At 41.9% G+C, this 16,208-nt stretch overlaps 2 protein-coding genes and 1 long non-coding RNA gene across 8 annotated transcripts in view; 1 reads left to right on the top strand and 2 right to left on the bottom strand.

The window, feature by feature from the left end:
• The window catches only part of itga9 (integrin, alpha 9), a 52,678-nt gene extending 46,170 nt beyond the window's left edge, over window positions 1-6,508 (bottom strand). Inside the window, exons 1-4 of the mRNA XM_034608847.1 lie at window positions 6,006-6,508; window positions 5,660-5,787; window positions 3,538-3,644; window positions 1,227-1,350 (exon numbers count right to left, since the gene is read on the bottom strand). Of these exons, the coding sequence (XP_034464738.1) occupies window positions 1,227-1,350; window positions 3,538-3,644; window positions 5,660-5,787; window positions 6,006-6,181 (535 nt within the window). The 5' untranslated portion in view covers window positions 6,182-6,508. The remainder of the gene's footprint in view (window positions 1-1,226; window positions 1,351-3,537; window positions 3,645-5,659; window positions 5,788-6,005) is intronic.
• Window positions 6,509-8,229: 1,721 nt separating this feature from the next.
• golga4 (golgin A4) overlaps window positions 8,230-16,208 on the bottom strand; it is a 26,872-nt gene continuing 18,893 nt past the window's right edge. For 3 of the 6 annotated variants that reach the window (XM_034608025.1, XM_034608022.1, XM_034608024.1), the window contains 7 exons: window positions 15,453-15,539; window positions 14,069-14,089; window positions 13,815-13,883; window positions 13,358-13,433; window positions 10,764-10,861; window positions 9,565-9,651; window positions 8,230-8,899 (listed from right to left, as the gene is read on the bottom strand). In XM_034608025.1, coding sequence (XP_034463916.1) covers window positions 8,885-8,899; window positions 9,565-9,651; window positions 10,764-10,861; window positions 13,358-13,433; window positions 13,815-13,883; window positions 14,069-14,089; window positions 15,453-15,539 — 453 coding nt within the window. In that variant the 3' untranslated portion in view covers window positions 8,230-8,884. The remainder of the gene's footprint in view (window positions 8,900-9,564; window positions 9,652-10,763; window positions 10,862-13,357; window positions 13,434-13,814; window positions 13,884-14,068; window positions 14,090-15,452; window positions 15,540-16,208) is intronic. The other 3 variants (XM_034608026.1, XM_034608027.1, XM_034608023.1) reach the window with 1 other exon arrangement.
• Window positions 14,099-16,208, top strand: part of LOC117775136 — a 2,920-nt gene continuing 810 nt past the window's right edge. The window contains exons 1-2 of the long non-coding RNA XR_004616193.1: window positions 14,099-14,485; window positions 15,226-15,230. This is a non-coding gene — a long non-coding RNA (uncharacterized LOC117775136). The remainder of the gene's footprint in view (window positions 14,486-15,225; window positions 15,231-16,208) is intronic.

Raw genomic sequence — 16,208 nt, 5'->3', positions numbered from 1 at the left:
TCATAAAAAACAATCAGATTTTTCTACTTCACGAGTAAATCTTTTCTTATAAAAACATGACTCCTGGAAAATCATATGAAAACCTGTGCTCATACAAATGCAATTATGCTGTAATTACATCTTTACAATAATATTAATGTTTTTCTTTTGCAAAAAGGTGTGTTGGAAATAAAAACTCTGCACCTCCATTGGACAAATGTTCATATATCTGGTTAAATAAACTGTTCTTCAGTATAGTGGGAGCTGACTCCTGCCAGAGAACTCGTGTTGGACTGAGGATGAGAGATCACACCTCAAGGCCCTCGTGGTACTGGTCCTCTGTGCCAACACACCAATCAGAGGCCAGGAGCAGATGTGATGGTGGTGGCTGTAAAGATCACGTGCCGTAATAAAATGTAACCACAGAGGAGGATAAACAGGTGAAAGTGGTGCTTGCCTAAGTGGAGGTCTGGACCTCTCATGGGGTCCCAACAGAAATCTGTGTGGTCACAAGACCGTTGTAGGAATAAGAAATAAACACAACCTGTGGGCTTTAAATGGAACCACAGCAGAACGAGAGACAGTTGTTCAGAAGTTATTTGGTCATAAACCAATGAACTGGACAAATTAAAGGTTTGACCTTATGATGAAGAGTTAAGAGATTAGTGTTCATCCTCAGGAGGACATGATATTTCACATTTCATATCATCTTTTACAAGATTTTTTTTTGACTTTTCTTTAGGGGCAACATGTTGAGCAAAATTCCCCTTTTGCGAATGAGGCTCATAACCTGTGTTTTTGTTGCCTCCACCATATCTTTGTTTGCTGGTCGGTTGGTGTTTGTTTCTTTGTATGTGAACATGATTATATAAAAACTACAGAAAAAATTTCCACAAAACTTGGGTGGAGGGATGGGACATGGGACAAGAATGAACCCATTCAAATTTGGCGTGGATCAGGACAAAGGGGCAGATCCAGGACGTTAGGGCGTTTTTCTGACATTTTAATCAATTTCCTAGGGAATAATTCATTGATATTGATGAAATAAATGAGGCCTGTTAAGGAGACTGATATCTATGTGTGTGTGGATTCAATTTAAGGGGACTGTTGGCGGAGGTATGCGCTTTACTGAGTGCCATTAGAATTTGCATTTGATTTTAAGGGGTTATCAGTTTAAAGGCGCTAAAAACACGTCTCTTTTTGAGTTAATATTGGTTGAATTGAAGTGAAGTCGAAGGGAACTGTACCTTCGTAACAAGGGATGAGCGGTTTGCTCCTGCCCTGAAGCGTTGGAGGAATGATGGAGCAGTATCCATGTGGAAGGATGTGCTCTGAGTCGTAGTAGACGTTTTTCCAGCGGTGAGCACAGGCCTGCAGGAGAAGAACACAAATTCAGACAACATGCTCGCTCTGTAAACACAAACATTTCAGACTGCACGCCGACTGATTAAGCCCCTTCCTTGCCGGGCTGGAGTCAGAGCGTCTCTGTGGCTGTCAAACCATCATTAATGAGAGAGGGGGGAGTTAAAGACCATCCATAACCCTGACCATAACAGCCACGGCCTGTGGTGTGAATATCTCAGCCTGATGGCCGGAGATCTGTGTTTCTCCAACTGGATTTAATGTGCAGCAAGAAAATCTTCACATTAACATTTGGGTTTTAAACGTTTTCACTTCAGAACAGCTCTGCCGGGTTTTTACAGGCAACTCGAGAAGCAAAATAGAAAAGGAAACAAAGAAGCACTGAAAGATCAGAAAGAGAACAAATTTAGACTTTAATGTGCCGCTGCTAAAACAGGGTTTACATTTCTTATTTCTGGAGTATTTCTTAAAAAAATATTTTATAAAATAAAACATTTCACAGAGAAGAAAGCAAACAGGGGGAAATGTAGACCAGAGTTCAAACTCGGCACAGATCAGGCCACGTACAGTATAAGTGTGAATGTGGTAATAATTTAGTACCCCGAGGGGATGGTGGTGGGGGCTCCTGTGGCTCGGGGGACACTTCACTTCCCCCTGCACTGTTTAACTCCCCCACTCGGCCTCCCACACACACACACACACCCACACACACACAAACACCATACACACACTTACACAGCCAATCCAAATGAATAAAAGAGTTTGGGCGCACACAAAGCGTCAGATGTCTGGAAGCAACATGCTATGTTGAGAAACAAACGACAAGCTTGGCCAACAGTAGTAGCGACGCCGCCGTGAACTGTTGAGTAGAAGCAGATTCTTCTAAAAGAAGAGACCAATCAGCTGATATAAACAGAGCTGAAGGAGAGAGTCCAGCAGTTGACAGGTTCTGTCGAAGCAGCACATGGAGGCGTCCATGGCTGGAGTATCGTATTGGAGTAATGTTCTGCTGTTGTCACGTAAAGAACTCGCCAATCGCAAACAAGGCCTTCGCCGACGGTCCAGATGAAATCACCACTGCACACATCTGCCGAGCAGCAGTTTCTCTCTTGTTGCACGGGGACGTGAGTCCATTCACATGAGATAAAGAAAAAAGGAAAAGGAACATGTGGCTCTGGGAAGTCACGACCTATTCATTTATCATAACTCTCTATGGGCAGCCAAAGAGTGTGCACGTAACAGCTCGCTGTTACACATGTCTACGCTCTAATCCCAAAGTCTGACAACTCCAAGAAGTCTGCAGACTTTCTGACGTACCGACTGACAAGTAAAGCCGAAGGTAACGGTTTGTAAATCGTGCCAATACATTCCACCAGGGGGGGAAAAAGAAAAGAAGGGAGAAAGGACAAGCATATTAAAAGGAATAAGGGCTGAACAGTTACCTCAACCTCTTCAGGGGAAAGGATCCCTGTGACTGCCAGAGCTGGAGGTCAATCAGTGAAGGTATTCAAGCACATTCACACTTATCATGAAGGGCTCAAGAGTCGCCCAGTCCACCTTCAAAGTGTCATGGGATGCCTCTTGCTCCCTCGCTACCCATCGCAGGAGACCAGGGTTAACATTAATGAAAGGCTGCCCTTAGATGGGACCACCGCGGAGCTGCCGGAGCCTAAACAAACTCTGCCAGCTGCCCTGTGATCTCTGAGCAAACACCCAGCGAAGCACGTCTGGGATTAGCATCACTTTACGTCTGATTTCCTCTTAACGCTGCTCTCCTTTTTTTTTGCTTTTTTCCCTTGTTTCATAAGCAACAATCTACTTTTGACAAACCCCTTGTTCCACTGACTCGTCCAGCTCCAAACACGAGGTGAATGCTTCACAGTATTATGTAACCACGCAGCACTTTCCAAATCTGTCTGGCTTCAGCTGTGACTCCAGCTCTAAATATGCAAAGAAAGAGTTGAAAATCATGGACTTCCACTCTGCTTGTAAGCATGTGGCACAGAATGGAAGCAAAGGCCTTTTGGTTGCTAGAGACGGGTTGTAATGTTGAGAGCAGCTGTGGTTTAACAGTGTGGTTCATGGTAAGACGTTTGTTACAGTGATGTTGGTATAATCGGCCGGTTTTTAGGGGCATGCATGTTTCATATTAAATCGGCCTTGCTGAAGTGGCGGCAGCGGCGTTTTTGAACTCACCAGTATTTGGCCGTTGGCTCTGTCCTGACGGGCCAGGCTGACTCCCATCCACTCGTCGTCCCTGTCCCCCTGGCACGTCTTCCCACACGACTCTCTGGGATTGTTTCCTGAGAACACAATGAGAGTCAGGATGGAGGACATCTTGGAGCGAGTAACTTGTTACTTGTCGGTTGTTGTCAGCTTTCTGAGCTCTGGTCTTTATTAGTTGTTCCTGCTGAATGTGCAAGTTTACACAGTTGAACATGTTCACTCAAAGAGGAAAAACATATTATGACATTAATTAAAGCTCTATGACTCTGGTGTTTGAAGTAGATATCAAAACCAATATTAGAAAGTTGAACAACTCTGATAACTGGTTGATACATGACACAAACCTTTTTTTATTGGGGTCCCCCAGATGACTATCTTTACAACTAAGTGATCTGTTGTGATCTGAGAAGCCTGTTCTTTTGTCAATCAATCAACTGATTGTCACCTTCAAACATCAGAAAGCTAGAATAGCAGCAGTAGAGCACATCCCTCCGCCAAGGCCCAACAGGCGCCTTAAATCCAATCAAGCTGCACCAAATGTCACACACAAATAGATATCAGTTCCCTAAATGTGACAGATTTTTTTCTCCTGAAGATGTATATAAATGATTCCCTGGGAAAATTGTGAAAATTTCAGCCAGCGCCTGATCTCAAAATGTTAAAGAAAGAGATAAATAAAATTCCTGGATCCGGCCCCTGATCCAGATCCACAGCACAATGTAAGTTAATTTTCCCTGACCCATACCACATCCTTCCGCAGAGTTTCTTAGAAATCTGTTCAGTTGTTTTTTGTGTAATCTTGCTCACAAACAAACAAACAAACCGACAAACAAACAAACAGAGGTGAAACATAAGCTACTTGGCGGACGTAAAAATGCTCGCCCCAATTTCCTTGAGCCAAATCAAATGACTTCACGTGTCATGTTTTGTCCCGACAACATTGAAAAAACCCAGAAATATTCCTTTTACAATAATGTTCACAAAAAAACAAGCTGCAAACTCTCACCTTAGAGTTTGGAATTCCTGCTTACAAAAAATGATTGTTGTTTCTTTTTGGACAGCCAGTGAAATGTGGTTGTCTGTCAGTGTGTTATTAGCTTCCTCTGACCTATCTAGGTTATGCTCCTCTGACCCATGATTCACTGGTCACAGGAGCACATGTGGTCCTTGCTTCTTTCTCTCTTGGTGATACATTGACAGAGCACGGGGTTAATATTAAAGCCATGCGTGCAGCCCGGCTTTTTGACCACAAAAACGGAGCTGGGGGGGGGGAGAGAGGACGTGCTGCTGCTGAACCTTTTGGCTCATGTGCTTGGAAAATATTAGCAGGGGCATAAATCATATTTATCATAATATTTATGGACCTCTGCACACAGAACACTCTTGTCTCTTGCATGTCCCCATTATCGCAGGTTGAGAACTAAAAAAAGAACAACTGTCGCTCTGTGAAAGAGGAGAGAGAGAGAGAGAGCGAGAGCGAGAGAGAGAGAGAGGAGCATAAGGCTGCATTATTCTGATAAAACAAAACAGATGCTGGGGGGAGTTTATACACAGAGTGGACGAGAGAGGCAGTGTGTGTGTTTGTGTGTGTGTGTGTGTGTGTGTGTGTGTGGATAGTGAACTATTCCGTGTGAGTAAAGTATTAATTTCTGCACTTTTCAAGCTGTGTGTGTGAGGGTGGGTGCATGCGTGTGTGTGCGTGTGTGTGTACTGCAGCTCCTGGTAGTGAACTTGTCTGTGTGTGTGGTGATGGGGAACTTTTCTGTGAATAAAGTGTTAATTTCTGCACTGCTCTTGTTGCTTGTGTTTGTGGGTGGCTGCGTGTGTGTGTGTGTGTGTGTGTGTGTGTGTGTGTGTGTGTGTGTGTGTGTGTGTGTGTGTGTGTGTGTGTGTGTGTGTGTACTGTAGACCCTGATAGTGAACTTTTCTGTGTTGTTTAGTGTTAATTTTTGCACTGTTCCAGTTTTGTGTCTCTGTGTACATGTGTGTGTGTGTGTGTGTGTGTGTGTGTGTGTGTGTGTGTGTGTGTGTGTGTGTGTGTGTGTGTGTGTGTGTGGCTGCTGTGGTGATGCTGCGGGCTGTGGTGACTGACCTCTGCCCAGGTCCATCTCTGTGCAGCGGCGCTCCGGGTTGCTGTGAACCCGACACTTGAACACGGATCCAGGAGAGTGCACGGAGCTACTGTAGGTGGAGTTCGCTTTCGGGGCTCCTACTATCACCCTGCACACATGAGGAGAGTTTTCACCTTATAGAACATTAAACTGATAAAGAGAATCTACTGCGCACAGGAGAAGTTAGAGTACAGATTACGCAAGGTTGGTTTAAATGCACTGGCTGTGGACGCAGCCCAAGCTCTGCAAACATGTGTTCTAAAAGTACAAATTCATCATTGATAGAAACTTGCATCATTTCCAGGAACGGCACAACATGGGACTCACCAGCGTGTGTTGTCATGATAATGCTCCAGCACCGAGTAGCCAAAAAAACTAGAATTTGGTCCGCGGAAAACTAAAGGATGTTCTAAGTCTATGTTGTAAGAAGAAGCAGCTGAAATAAAGAGGCAGACGTGAAAAACATTTAGTACTCCCGTGTTTCGTCCCCGGAGAGGAGCCATCCCTTTGCGCACCGTGCGTAAAAACGCGGTTAAAGTGTCCAAAAAGAAGAAAAGGGAAACAATGAGGAGCAATTGCCAACACTTCAGTGTTCGGAGCTGTGAAAAACTATCTTCCCCCTGGTCTGAGACAACATGCAGGCTGTGATGGCATGAGGGAAAGCCGGAGGAGCAGAGTTAACGGTCCGGTAAATAACGGTGCGTCAGCTTCTCTCCATTCTGTGTCAATCTGAGAAAGTTGCAGCTCGCAGGCTCCTGTCGGGGAGATAAACGCAGTCAGATGTGTAAAAAAAAACACAGTCGGGGAGAAGAGGAAATACAACAAGAGGGATCTGACTGGAAAATAAAAGCACAGGAGCTGAGACGAAGCGCTCCAAGGCTGGAGGGCGCAACGAGGGTTTTATTGTGAAAGGGACCGACCGGACTGTGTGTCTTCACTGCGGGGACCTGACGCTGCTACCGAGGGTCAGGGGGAGACGCGGAGAGTTTTTGAGGCGCAAAGCATCACATTTCAGTGGAGAGTAAAACTGAGACATGAGGGCGCACTGCTGCCACCTAACGTTTACCACCCAGAATCAACCGAACAATAGTCATTGTTTTATTCAACACTTGGGAGGAACCAAGGGGGTTGATAAAGTCACCACAGCGAGAAGGCCATTGGGTTCACTGTTTTAAATTGAGGATTCATCATTTTTATTATTCGAAAAGATTTTTGCTGCATCATTTTTAAATGAAAGAGACCCCAACATGTTAAAAAGAGAAGTGTCTATTCGCCACCCTCCTGTCACAGGCAGTTGTGGCCAATCAACTCATCAATTACTGATTTTTATTTCCTTGTTTTATCTGTTGAAGTCCTGACAAAATTTGTATTATTATTAAAAGGCAAATATTACAAATATTTTAATAAGTATAACATTGTAAAGCAGAGACATTTATTTTCTGCTCTTCTCTCTTGTAACACACATCGTGTTTGGGTCACGACCCCCGAGGTGTAGGAGCCCACTTTGTTACACATTAATATGTGCACATGCTTTCATTGTAAAGCACAATATCCTTTCATTTTGCACATTAACCACCTGTGTGTAGTTTATTAGTTTTCTAAGTGATGTGTATCTCTACCAAAGTCAGAGTATAAACTAACAGTCTGACCTGTACATGCTGTCTCATAACAGACCAGCTACATGTTCCAGTTTGCTTATATTTGTATAGTGTGTCTGTATTTGTGCGCTCCTGTTGTTGTTAGTTCCCATTCCTGCTCAAACGGTGTTTAGATTTTGTTCTTCTGGATATTTGACCTTCACTGTGCATAACGGTGTATGTGCAGAGTGTGACAACATGTTTAGATTCATCTGCTGAATGTAGAAACTTTATTTAAACCGGATGAAAGACTAAATGTGTGTGCGAGACGTTTTAACCAGTTTGGAGAATAATTATCTGATAAATATGCAACTTACTTAAATGTAAATGCATATTTATACACTTTAAAAGATACTGTATGTCATTTTAAAACACCTTGTCGGTCACAAAATGTTAAATGTTCATAGATGTCTGGAGAGGTTTTAAATGTTTAAGTTTACTGATGTAGAATTCATTTAATTCTACAGTGTCTCTCTGTGTGTAATTCTCTTGTACATTAGTTTTCTGTGAGGTTTAAGTGTACTTAAGCAACAGAAAAGGAGTCGAAATCCTTACTTACGTACTTATAACATTCGTGACCAATAATTTATTCGGATTCTCATCAAATGAGGGCGTTCACAGTCTAATACAAGTGTGTGTGTGTTCTTTACATGAGAAAACTGTTGTAAGAAATAAATGAAAGGTCAAACAAAGGTCACCTGCTGGTAGTGGCTCACCGTTGTTTAAAGTAACACAAGACCAAGAGGATCTTTACAACCAATGTTTGTTGAGATTCTACACGTGTCTATTTAAACTGTCTGTTATCATTCTTTAGCCTCTGTGAACCGGACGGAACAATGTGAAAACAGCTAATGAGACAAAGGTCTGGATTTTACATTAAAGACACAGAGAGATAAGAAGGAGTGACAAAAGTGTTCTGTAAATAAGATTTAATCTTTTAGTCTGAAAATGTATAGCAAGTCATATAGTGCCCTATATAGTACAGTTCTCGTAATCACAGTACAATTTACAGTTGTGAGTTTTGGGGGGTTTCTATGTCAGTGTCAGAATATAAAGCATAAAAAGGCTGCATCCGACAAACAAGGTCCAGAATCTTAACGTGGTGCGAGTGCAAAGTTAAAGGGTCGATTACAGTTTTACAGAGGAAGTGATTCAGACCACGGCACGACACAGAAACCTATTAATCAACTGACCGTCAGCATCAATACATTATTATGATAATATAATTTATTGCACAAGCCAAACCATATTCCAAAATTCTGAAATAAAGATAAACTAATTTTTTTCTTCATCTAAAACAAATAAATTAAACTTAAATCTTAGAGTAAAACTGGATTCATGGAAGATTTGTGTTTCTGGCATATTCTCTCATAATTCCCTCATACCTTTACATATAGTCACACATACAGCAGCCCACACACACACACACACACCCACACACACACACAGATATAAAATGACAAGAATGCAGAGAGAAGCGCTCGATCAAATCCATGGCAGTCTTCCCCTTCTTCAGGAGCAGCAGCAGCAGCAGATTTCCATCCCAAAGTACCCGAATTATTCAGCAACTCATCGTAACCAAGGCTGCAGAGAGACAGACATGACACGAACTTGGTCAATTGAGAACGTATCAATGAAGAATTCATTCATCATATATGTTTTATATAACAGCAAAAGGAGGCTGAGGTGAGTTCAGCCAATGAGCTAATTAAAAGCAGAGTCCTGCACCGGGTCGGCGGACACCTGCAGGGTAACCCACACAACGGTTGCGAAAGGAGTAAAAAATATATTCATATAAATTCACGGGAACAGGTAAAAATGAACTAACCAGCATATATATGAAACCTAGAAAGCCGCAAACTGTTATTGATATGGTAAAAACCTACGTACAACTACCGGCAGTGAACGAGCTAGTTCGTCGAAATAGATCACATAAAGACAAATCCAGCCAGTAGTGAATACGTTCTCAGTGGCTTTGCTGCTCGTATATGGTGCGAAAAAAAATTAGCTTTTGAAAGCCGCAAGATAGGCACAGGGTCGCTGTGGAAACACAGTGGACAAGAAGACAGAAGGACCAGGATTTGAAGTGAGTGACATGTCACATGTGAAAGGTCGGGGCGTGGGACATATGTTAACGGGTCGGGATCTGACGTGGAGGTAATAGCGGGTAACGGGTTGGGTCTGGTACGGAGCTTTGCTCGTGCAGGACTCTGCATCAAAGTATCCTGAGGAGGTAAACAGATGCTCACAGTCACTTTCGAGTCTTCGTTATCCAAAACCTTTTGCGCTTCATCTGGAGAAAACTTGAGCATGGAGGTAATCACTTTGGCCATTGTCTGCGGATGAGAAGGAAATGAATAAATGAACAAACAAAATAACAAATCCAAACGCTTCACAAATGCCATTTGAAACAATAAACTCTGAACTTCCTCAACCTCAATGAAGAAGAGTTTGTCATCTTCATCTTTCATTTCAATATCCCTTTGACAAACACCAGACACACACACACACCTCTTACCCTGACACCCTGATGTAATTATATTGTACTTGTTCTGAGACAATTTAAATCCAACAGGACCGAGAAAACGAAAGGGAAAAAACATTATCTGCATAATCAACTCCAGGCCTATCTGCCAGGGAGCATGCATTTCCCCATAAACGCTGGGGATAATCAGAAACAGGGCTGCTGTGTAGGAAACCTAACCACTCCACTAACACTAAACAAGGCCAGCATGTCTTTAAATGGCAATTCTGCGTCATGCAGGATGCATGTGCGAGCAGGCAGGCCGGGGGACATCCTCCTCCAACACTGGGGAGGTCTGCCGTGTGGCCATAAAGACTAACTGTTTGCTGAGGAGCAGAGAAAGTCCCGCTGACTTTAGGACCATGTCAACAGCACTGTTAATTAAAGAGATCACTGTTAATTTTACCAGAGGAAACTGGACACGACGCGACTTCTATACGACTTTCACACTCACTTCAACAAAAATGGGATGGGCTGATATCATAGGTCGTCATTTTGATGAGGTGATTTTGAATGGTTAAGTTTAATTTACTGAAAAAAGTATTCATTTATAAAAATAAAACATATCAAACTTGGTATCACTTTTTTTTAAGTCCATCGAGCATAACCTCCTCCTATTCTGTCTTATCCTCTAATTTAGTTTTACGACATTTGAAGTGGCTTTGTCTCAATCTGATTATAACCTTGGTTTATGTTTAACTATTCACATATGATGCATTATAAGGTGTCTATGCGTATATATGAGGTTTGGAAAGGTTTCCTTGGGTGTTTAGAAAGGTGCCATGAAAGGTGACAGACATCCAGACAATGATCCAGTGCTTGGGATTTTGAAATATTACAAAATAAGAATAAAAAAAACAAACTAGAACACTAAAGAAAATTAACAATCCAAAAATATTTTTGGTGTATAAAAATGCAACATACCTTTGTTTCCCGTCCCATCATGTATTCAAAAAACACCTTCCTCAGGTACTCCATCTCAGTGGCTTCTGAAAGAACATCAGTGCTGTTGAAAACAGGATCTGTAAAAACAAGCAGAGCCAGACATTCATTATCAGTCCACTATAAAGTAAATGTTATATTTAAATAATATTGCATAAAAATTGTAAATTATCAATTTGTTTATTGAGTTTTATGAGACTATGTGTAAATACTCTGCTACCAATCTGTTCAGGTCTCTGTTCTAAGATATAGTGTTTCTAAGAAGAAGATTTCCTAGTTAAATACAATAAACAAATAAAGAATAAAACATTGCTTTAAGATCAAAATTGGAATATCTGTCTAAAAACTTAACGAATTTGGTTTGTAAACGTAAAGTGTTTGGCTTTTCTTCTCCAGTTTTGAAGAACCACCATTACACATTTAACCTCACTCCAGCTGAATTGTCACAGCCGACAAGAGCATGTTTGTTTTAGCAACCAAACACAGAACCTCTTTCTGTGCAGGCATGGGTTCAAATTAAGCAGCGACTACAAGCACAGGAAAGAATGACGAGACTCAGCAGGAGCATTTTAATAATACAAGAGTCTAAGAATGAACGTTTTAATTCTGAGCCCCAAAGCTAAAACACCATTATCCCTTTAAAAACTATGAATCAGAGAATCAGTGTGACAACTCGGGCAGGATCTGGTAACACTTACGCTTCCGCTTCAACAACTGAATAATCCCCCTCATTTATTTAATATGGAACAACACCCACACTCGCTACCTGCTTATCTAGAATAATAATTCAGACGACACCTAAAGTCCCTGAATGGGCCATGAGAGACCACGCGTTTAGTGTAGTGTAAACAACTCTTTTATCTGTGCTGTGAAGTAATGCGTCACCAATAAATCCTCCTCCTCGCCTTTGTCCTCCTGACCCCATGTTGCACCAGGCAAGCTACAGACCTGAAAACACTTAGCAGCCGTATACCTGAAACCACAGCTCGGTCTGGGTTAAGGCGGCTCAACAGAATGAGAGGCGGACACTTTCACTGATAAGAACAGTGGTCCAAAGGAAATACAGGAGGGAGCAGGCATTAGGTTGGATACAGTCTGTGTGTGCTGCAGGGTCTTGTGTGGGAAACATTAAGACCACGATCTGCAAAACCCATTAAATCCAAGGATGGCTTCTTCACCGCCCCCCCCTCTGACAGCAGCTCCTCTTTATTACACCAGCAGGAAAGAAGGGGAGGATTCACTCCGTCTCTCTAAACACCGTCAGTCACACACACGCAGGCACCACGACGATATAGTCGAGGATACAGCTTTAAGAGGTTGATCCAGACCTCAACAACAAGAGCTATATGACGAACCCCGACTCCGACCATAACCAAACCCTAATTACACCCTAGCTCTAACCCTAACTCTAACCCTAACCAGTCAACATAAAATCACCTTTCAAATAAAAATGTCCTCAAAATCATAGTTCAACCAGTCTAGAAAACAACACGTTAGCACACGTTACTCGGGATCTGCATCTCTTGCCTCATCTTTGATCCAAGTTGATGTGGTTACTAGAAGATTAGGCAGAACACAACTCTGAGATCTGACAGAGCAGCAATGGTTCTGAGACAATTAGTGTAAAACCATGGTAACACAATATAAAACTATTTTAAAAGCACAGTATTGGGACCATATTGAAAGAAATATGATATTTTGAGAAAAAAGTAATTACAGAAATAAAGTGGTAATATTATGAGAATAAAGCAGTAATATTATAATATTAATTATCATACATTTTTTTCAAGAAATAACCAGCAAGGAGAAGATGTGCTTTCGGGAGCTCCACTCCTTCTAGATCCAAACTCCTATTTACTAATAACGCAATGGTTTCTTGAGAAACTATGAAACCCCCTTTAAACATCACACAAACTAACGATAACCTTACAGTCGACCACAACCAAACATGTCCTCCTCCAAATTGCACATTCCTCATTTTAATGCAGGTGAAAAGCTGATCCCGCTCTAAAATGACCCGTAGCCTGAAATTTTCACTTTATTCTCGTAATAATACAAGTTTACTCTTGAAATCAAGAATCATTTTTTCCCCATTAAAGTTAGGGTTGGTAATCCTGAAGCTAGCAGGAGGAGGCTACAGTTCGAACAAAATGCAATCAACACATCCCACCCCATCGTCAAAGCTACACAACCAAAACACACGAACACGCACTGCCTGACAACTGCTAGAAACCCACTTTTACGTGGCTCGCTAACTTCTGGATATTAAGCCCAATGAATTATTTGGCTGTGTTTATTACAGTGAAAGGGCAACAGACACCGGCTTTGTTTTATTTCTTTTTTTTCCAGATGACTTTATTTATGGCTACAAATTCAACAAATAAGATGTGTATCATAAACCATCTGGCCAACCCTACCTTTAAGTGGCCCTAATACTTGCCCGCCCTAATACGACAGAGGTGTTGTTAATGTTACTCTCCTCTGTTCAGATGCTATGTACGGGATCTTTGTTAAGCTGATCCCAGGGAAAATATCTTCAAAAAGCAGAACTAATTGATTCATGGTGTTAACATTACCTTTGAATGTGCTCCCGAGATGAGTTACAACAGTCTTTCGGTGGAAACATTTAATCTTGTCCTCGAGCGAGTGAATCTACCGTGGAGAAACACACAAGCATGCAGAGTTTAACAATACAATAGGGCTATCTGACCCCACTGGGTTAATGTTATGCATTAGCTTAAATTGTTGCATGTGATATAAACATTTTGTTGGTCGTCCTTTGGGGATGTTTGTGAGAATGACGATGTGTGTGAGAAAAACTGTAGGAGGCGTTGCTCTGATTGTTTATGGGGTTAAACAAATGTAAACAGATGTGCTGCGTAATTAAGTTGATGCAGCGGGAGAGCAGTAGCTGCTCTTGCTAGAGGCCACAGAACCCTGGGAATACTCTGTGTGGGATTTGCTGTTCACTTGTCCCTGCAGAGAGCACACACACATACAAAAACACACACACACACTGGGGTCGAAACTCACTCTCTCAACAAATCCCTGCTCCTTCAGCCGAGCCTCGCTCAGCAAGGTAGTCTTCTCAGCGAGCTGAGTCTGAGGTGAAGGACAGAACATTAATTATCATGAGAACTGGGAGGTGGAACAAGTAATACAACACACTGATAGTATGAGCTCTTCAATGATGCATGTTTTCTCGATCAAAGACCTGTTTTACAGTGATAATGGGCTTAGATGATATGACTCATAAAACAGTGAAACCAGTGAAGCTGCAGACGTACCTGTAGTTCTTCTGCGCTCATCTAAACCAGAATCAAAGGGAAATAAGAAGATACTCTGAGTTAGAACAGATATAAGATATATGTGTAGTAACAGTGAAAATAAAAACACTGTATGTAAATTGAAATTGTATAATAACATTTAAACTACAAAGTTTATCTTTAAAGGACGAGTGTACGGATATTCAACAAAACCAACAATAAATTGATCATATATATTGTTTGTGTATGAAAATCCTGCTTGAGCTGATTCCTCTGTGCCACAGAGCTCCAGTGTCATCGGTTCACACCCTTCATCTTTACCATGAACATAACGTTAAACTGCCTCACTGCCGCTCTTTTCATGGGATTGTTAGACAAAAAACGAAAATGGAGAACATTACCTGCCTCATCTTTAAATTTCACAGTGCAATGAAAAGAGTGCGGTCTCTATGGAAAGACATGCAGACCCACTGTCTAAATGAAGAATGGTTCGTGAGCCCCGTAGTAAAGAAAAGCCTCCTGGAGCGTAAATCGGTACAATCCACCCATAAAAATTATGACCTCACGAGGGAAAAATGCAGCAGAGGGCGCAACGTAACTCTTTGTTTGTGTGCATCTGGACATGAGTAGAAAAATCAATGCAGGGGTCTCATGGCACCCTCACACCTGGGTTAGAACATCTCTAAGGACTACTTCTGTCCTTTATGGACTCTTGCCAGTATACACATCTTGAATGCGAGTATTGCTGTGGCATAAATCTTAGGCTGAGAATCACCTCGCAGGATGATAATTGAGAACAGGGATTGAGGCTGGCTGCTGCCTCGCAATCTCTGTTTGCCGAGGAGAACATTCCTGAGCGAATCAAACGAGCTTCACAGCATCCGGTGCGCTTTGGAGAGGAGCCACGCGACCGGAGCGAGACACTGATGACAGCAAAGAGCGAAGGCACAGTGTCTCCAAGCTTTCAGACGAAATCCTTCAATTACGAAACAAGGCAAAGGAAAAGATAACCGGTAACTGCTAAGTCTATTATCCTGGATATGAACTTTCAATAATAAGGCGACTGAAGAGGACTTGTGATACTGAAACTAAAACGCACCTGGATTAAGCTGCCATTCAAAACTAGAAATGCTTCCGTCAAAATCCCAGAAGGAAACTGAAAAAGTGATTTCATACAGCTGTTGTTATTTCGTGCAGCCATTGTTTAGTGACTTATGACTTCAAATCAGTATATAAATTTAATCCTAACCTCTAGACTCATATATAATGAACTGATAGCTGCAGGTATGAATTCCTACATCTGTGTAAATGGGAAAATGTCCCTAATGCATCAACCAGTCGTAAAACCAGTCACAGATGTTTGACAAGCTGGTGAAAATGTACAGAAGGTCAGAGCCATTTGTACCTCAGACGTGCCGTGGCTAGTCGCTCGCAAATCCTCCAATTCTTTCTGGACCTGCCACACTCTGTCCCCCATCTCCTCCTCTCGACTCTACAAAAGAAAAAACAGATAATAGTGGCTGAGTCATTTCCTATTTTCATCTCAGCATCACAACTCCACTATTTTAGGGCAGGTCACTGCCTTATTTCAAACCTCTGTCTTAAATTACATTTGGAGACAGTAACAAAGGAAAATTTCATACCAGCCGCTGACTGCTTGTAAATGATCATTTAACCAGATTCCAAACACAGACATGTGACAAATTACAGGACAAACCTGAGAAATTAGGGGAGAAACAGGTGGACAATGCCCTCGTCCACAGGGTACGAGAGGTCACTGATTGGTTTGAGGAGCATGAAAATGATGTGAGTTGTGTGCTGCATTCTTCACAGTCACCAGATCTCAACCCAGTTTAACAGCTATGTGAGATTGAGGAGGATCTTTTAGAAGATTGGCGTTGAGTCTTCTAATATTATTCAGACCTCAGTCAAATTAATGCCAAGGTTTACTGAAGTGGTTGTGGCAGCCCTCGGTGGTCATACACCTTCCTAAGAAACTGTGTGTTGTTTTATCGTTTAATCCTTCACCTGTCTGTGTTTATCATTCAGAAAGTTTTCACTGATAATTAAGTCAAGTTCATTTAGATCCTGGTAGGAGGCTCCATGGGGATATGTGAAAATACTGTGTATTAGAATAATCTATGAATTAAAAAAGACATAT

Source organism: Hippoglossus hippoglossus, chromosome 15, assembly GCF_009819705.1.
Source record: "Hippoglossus hippoglossus isolate fHipHip1 chromosome 15, fHipHip1.pri, whole genome shotgun sequence".
NCBI lineage: Eukaryota > Metazoa > Chordata > Actinopteri > Pleuronectiformes > Pleuronectidae > Hippoglossus > Hippoglossus hippoglossus.
This window is presented reverse-complemented; position numbering and strand designations above follow the sequence as displayed.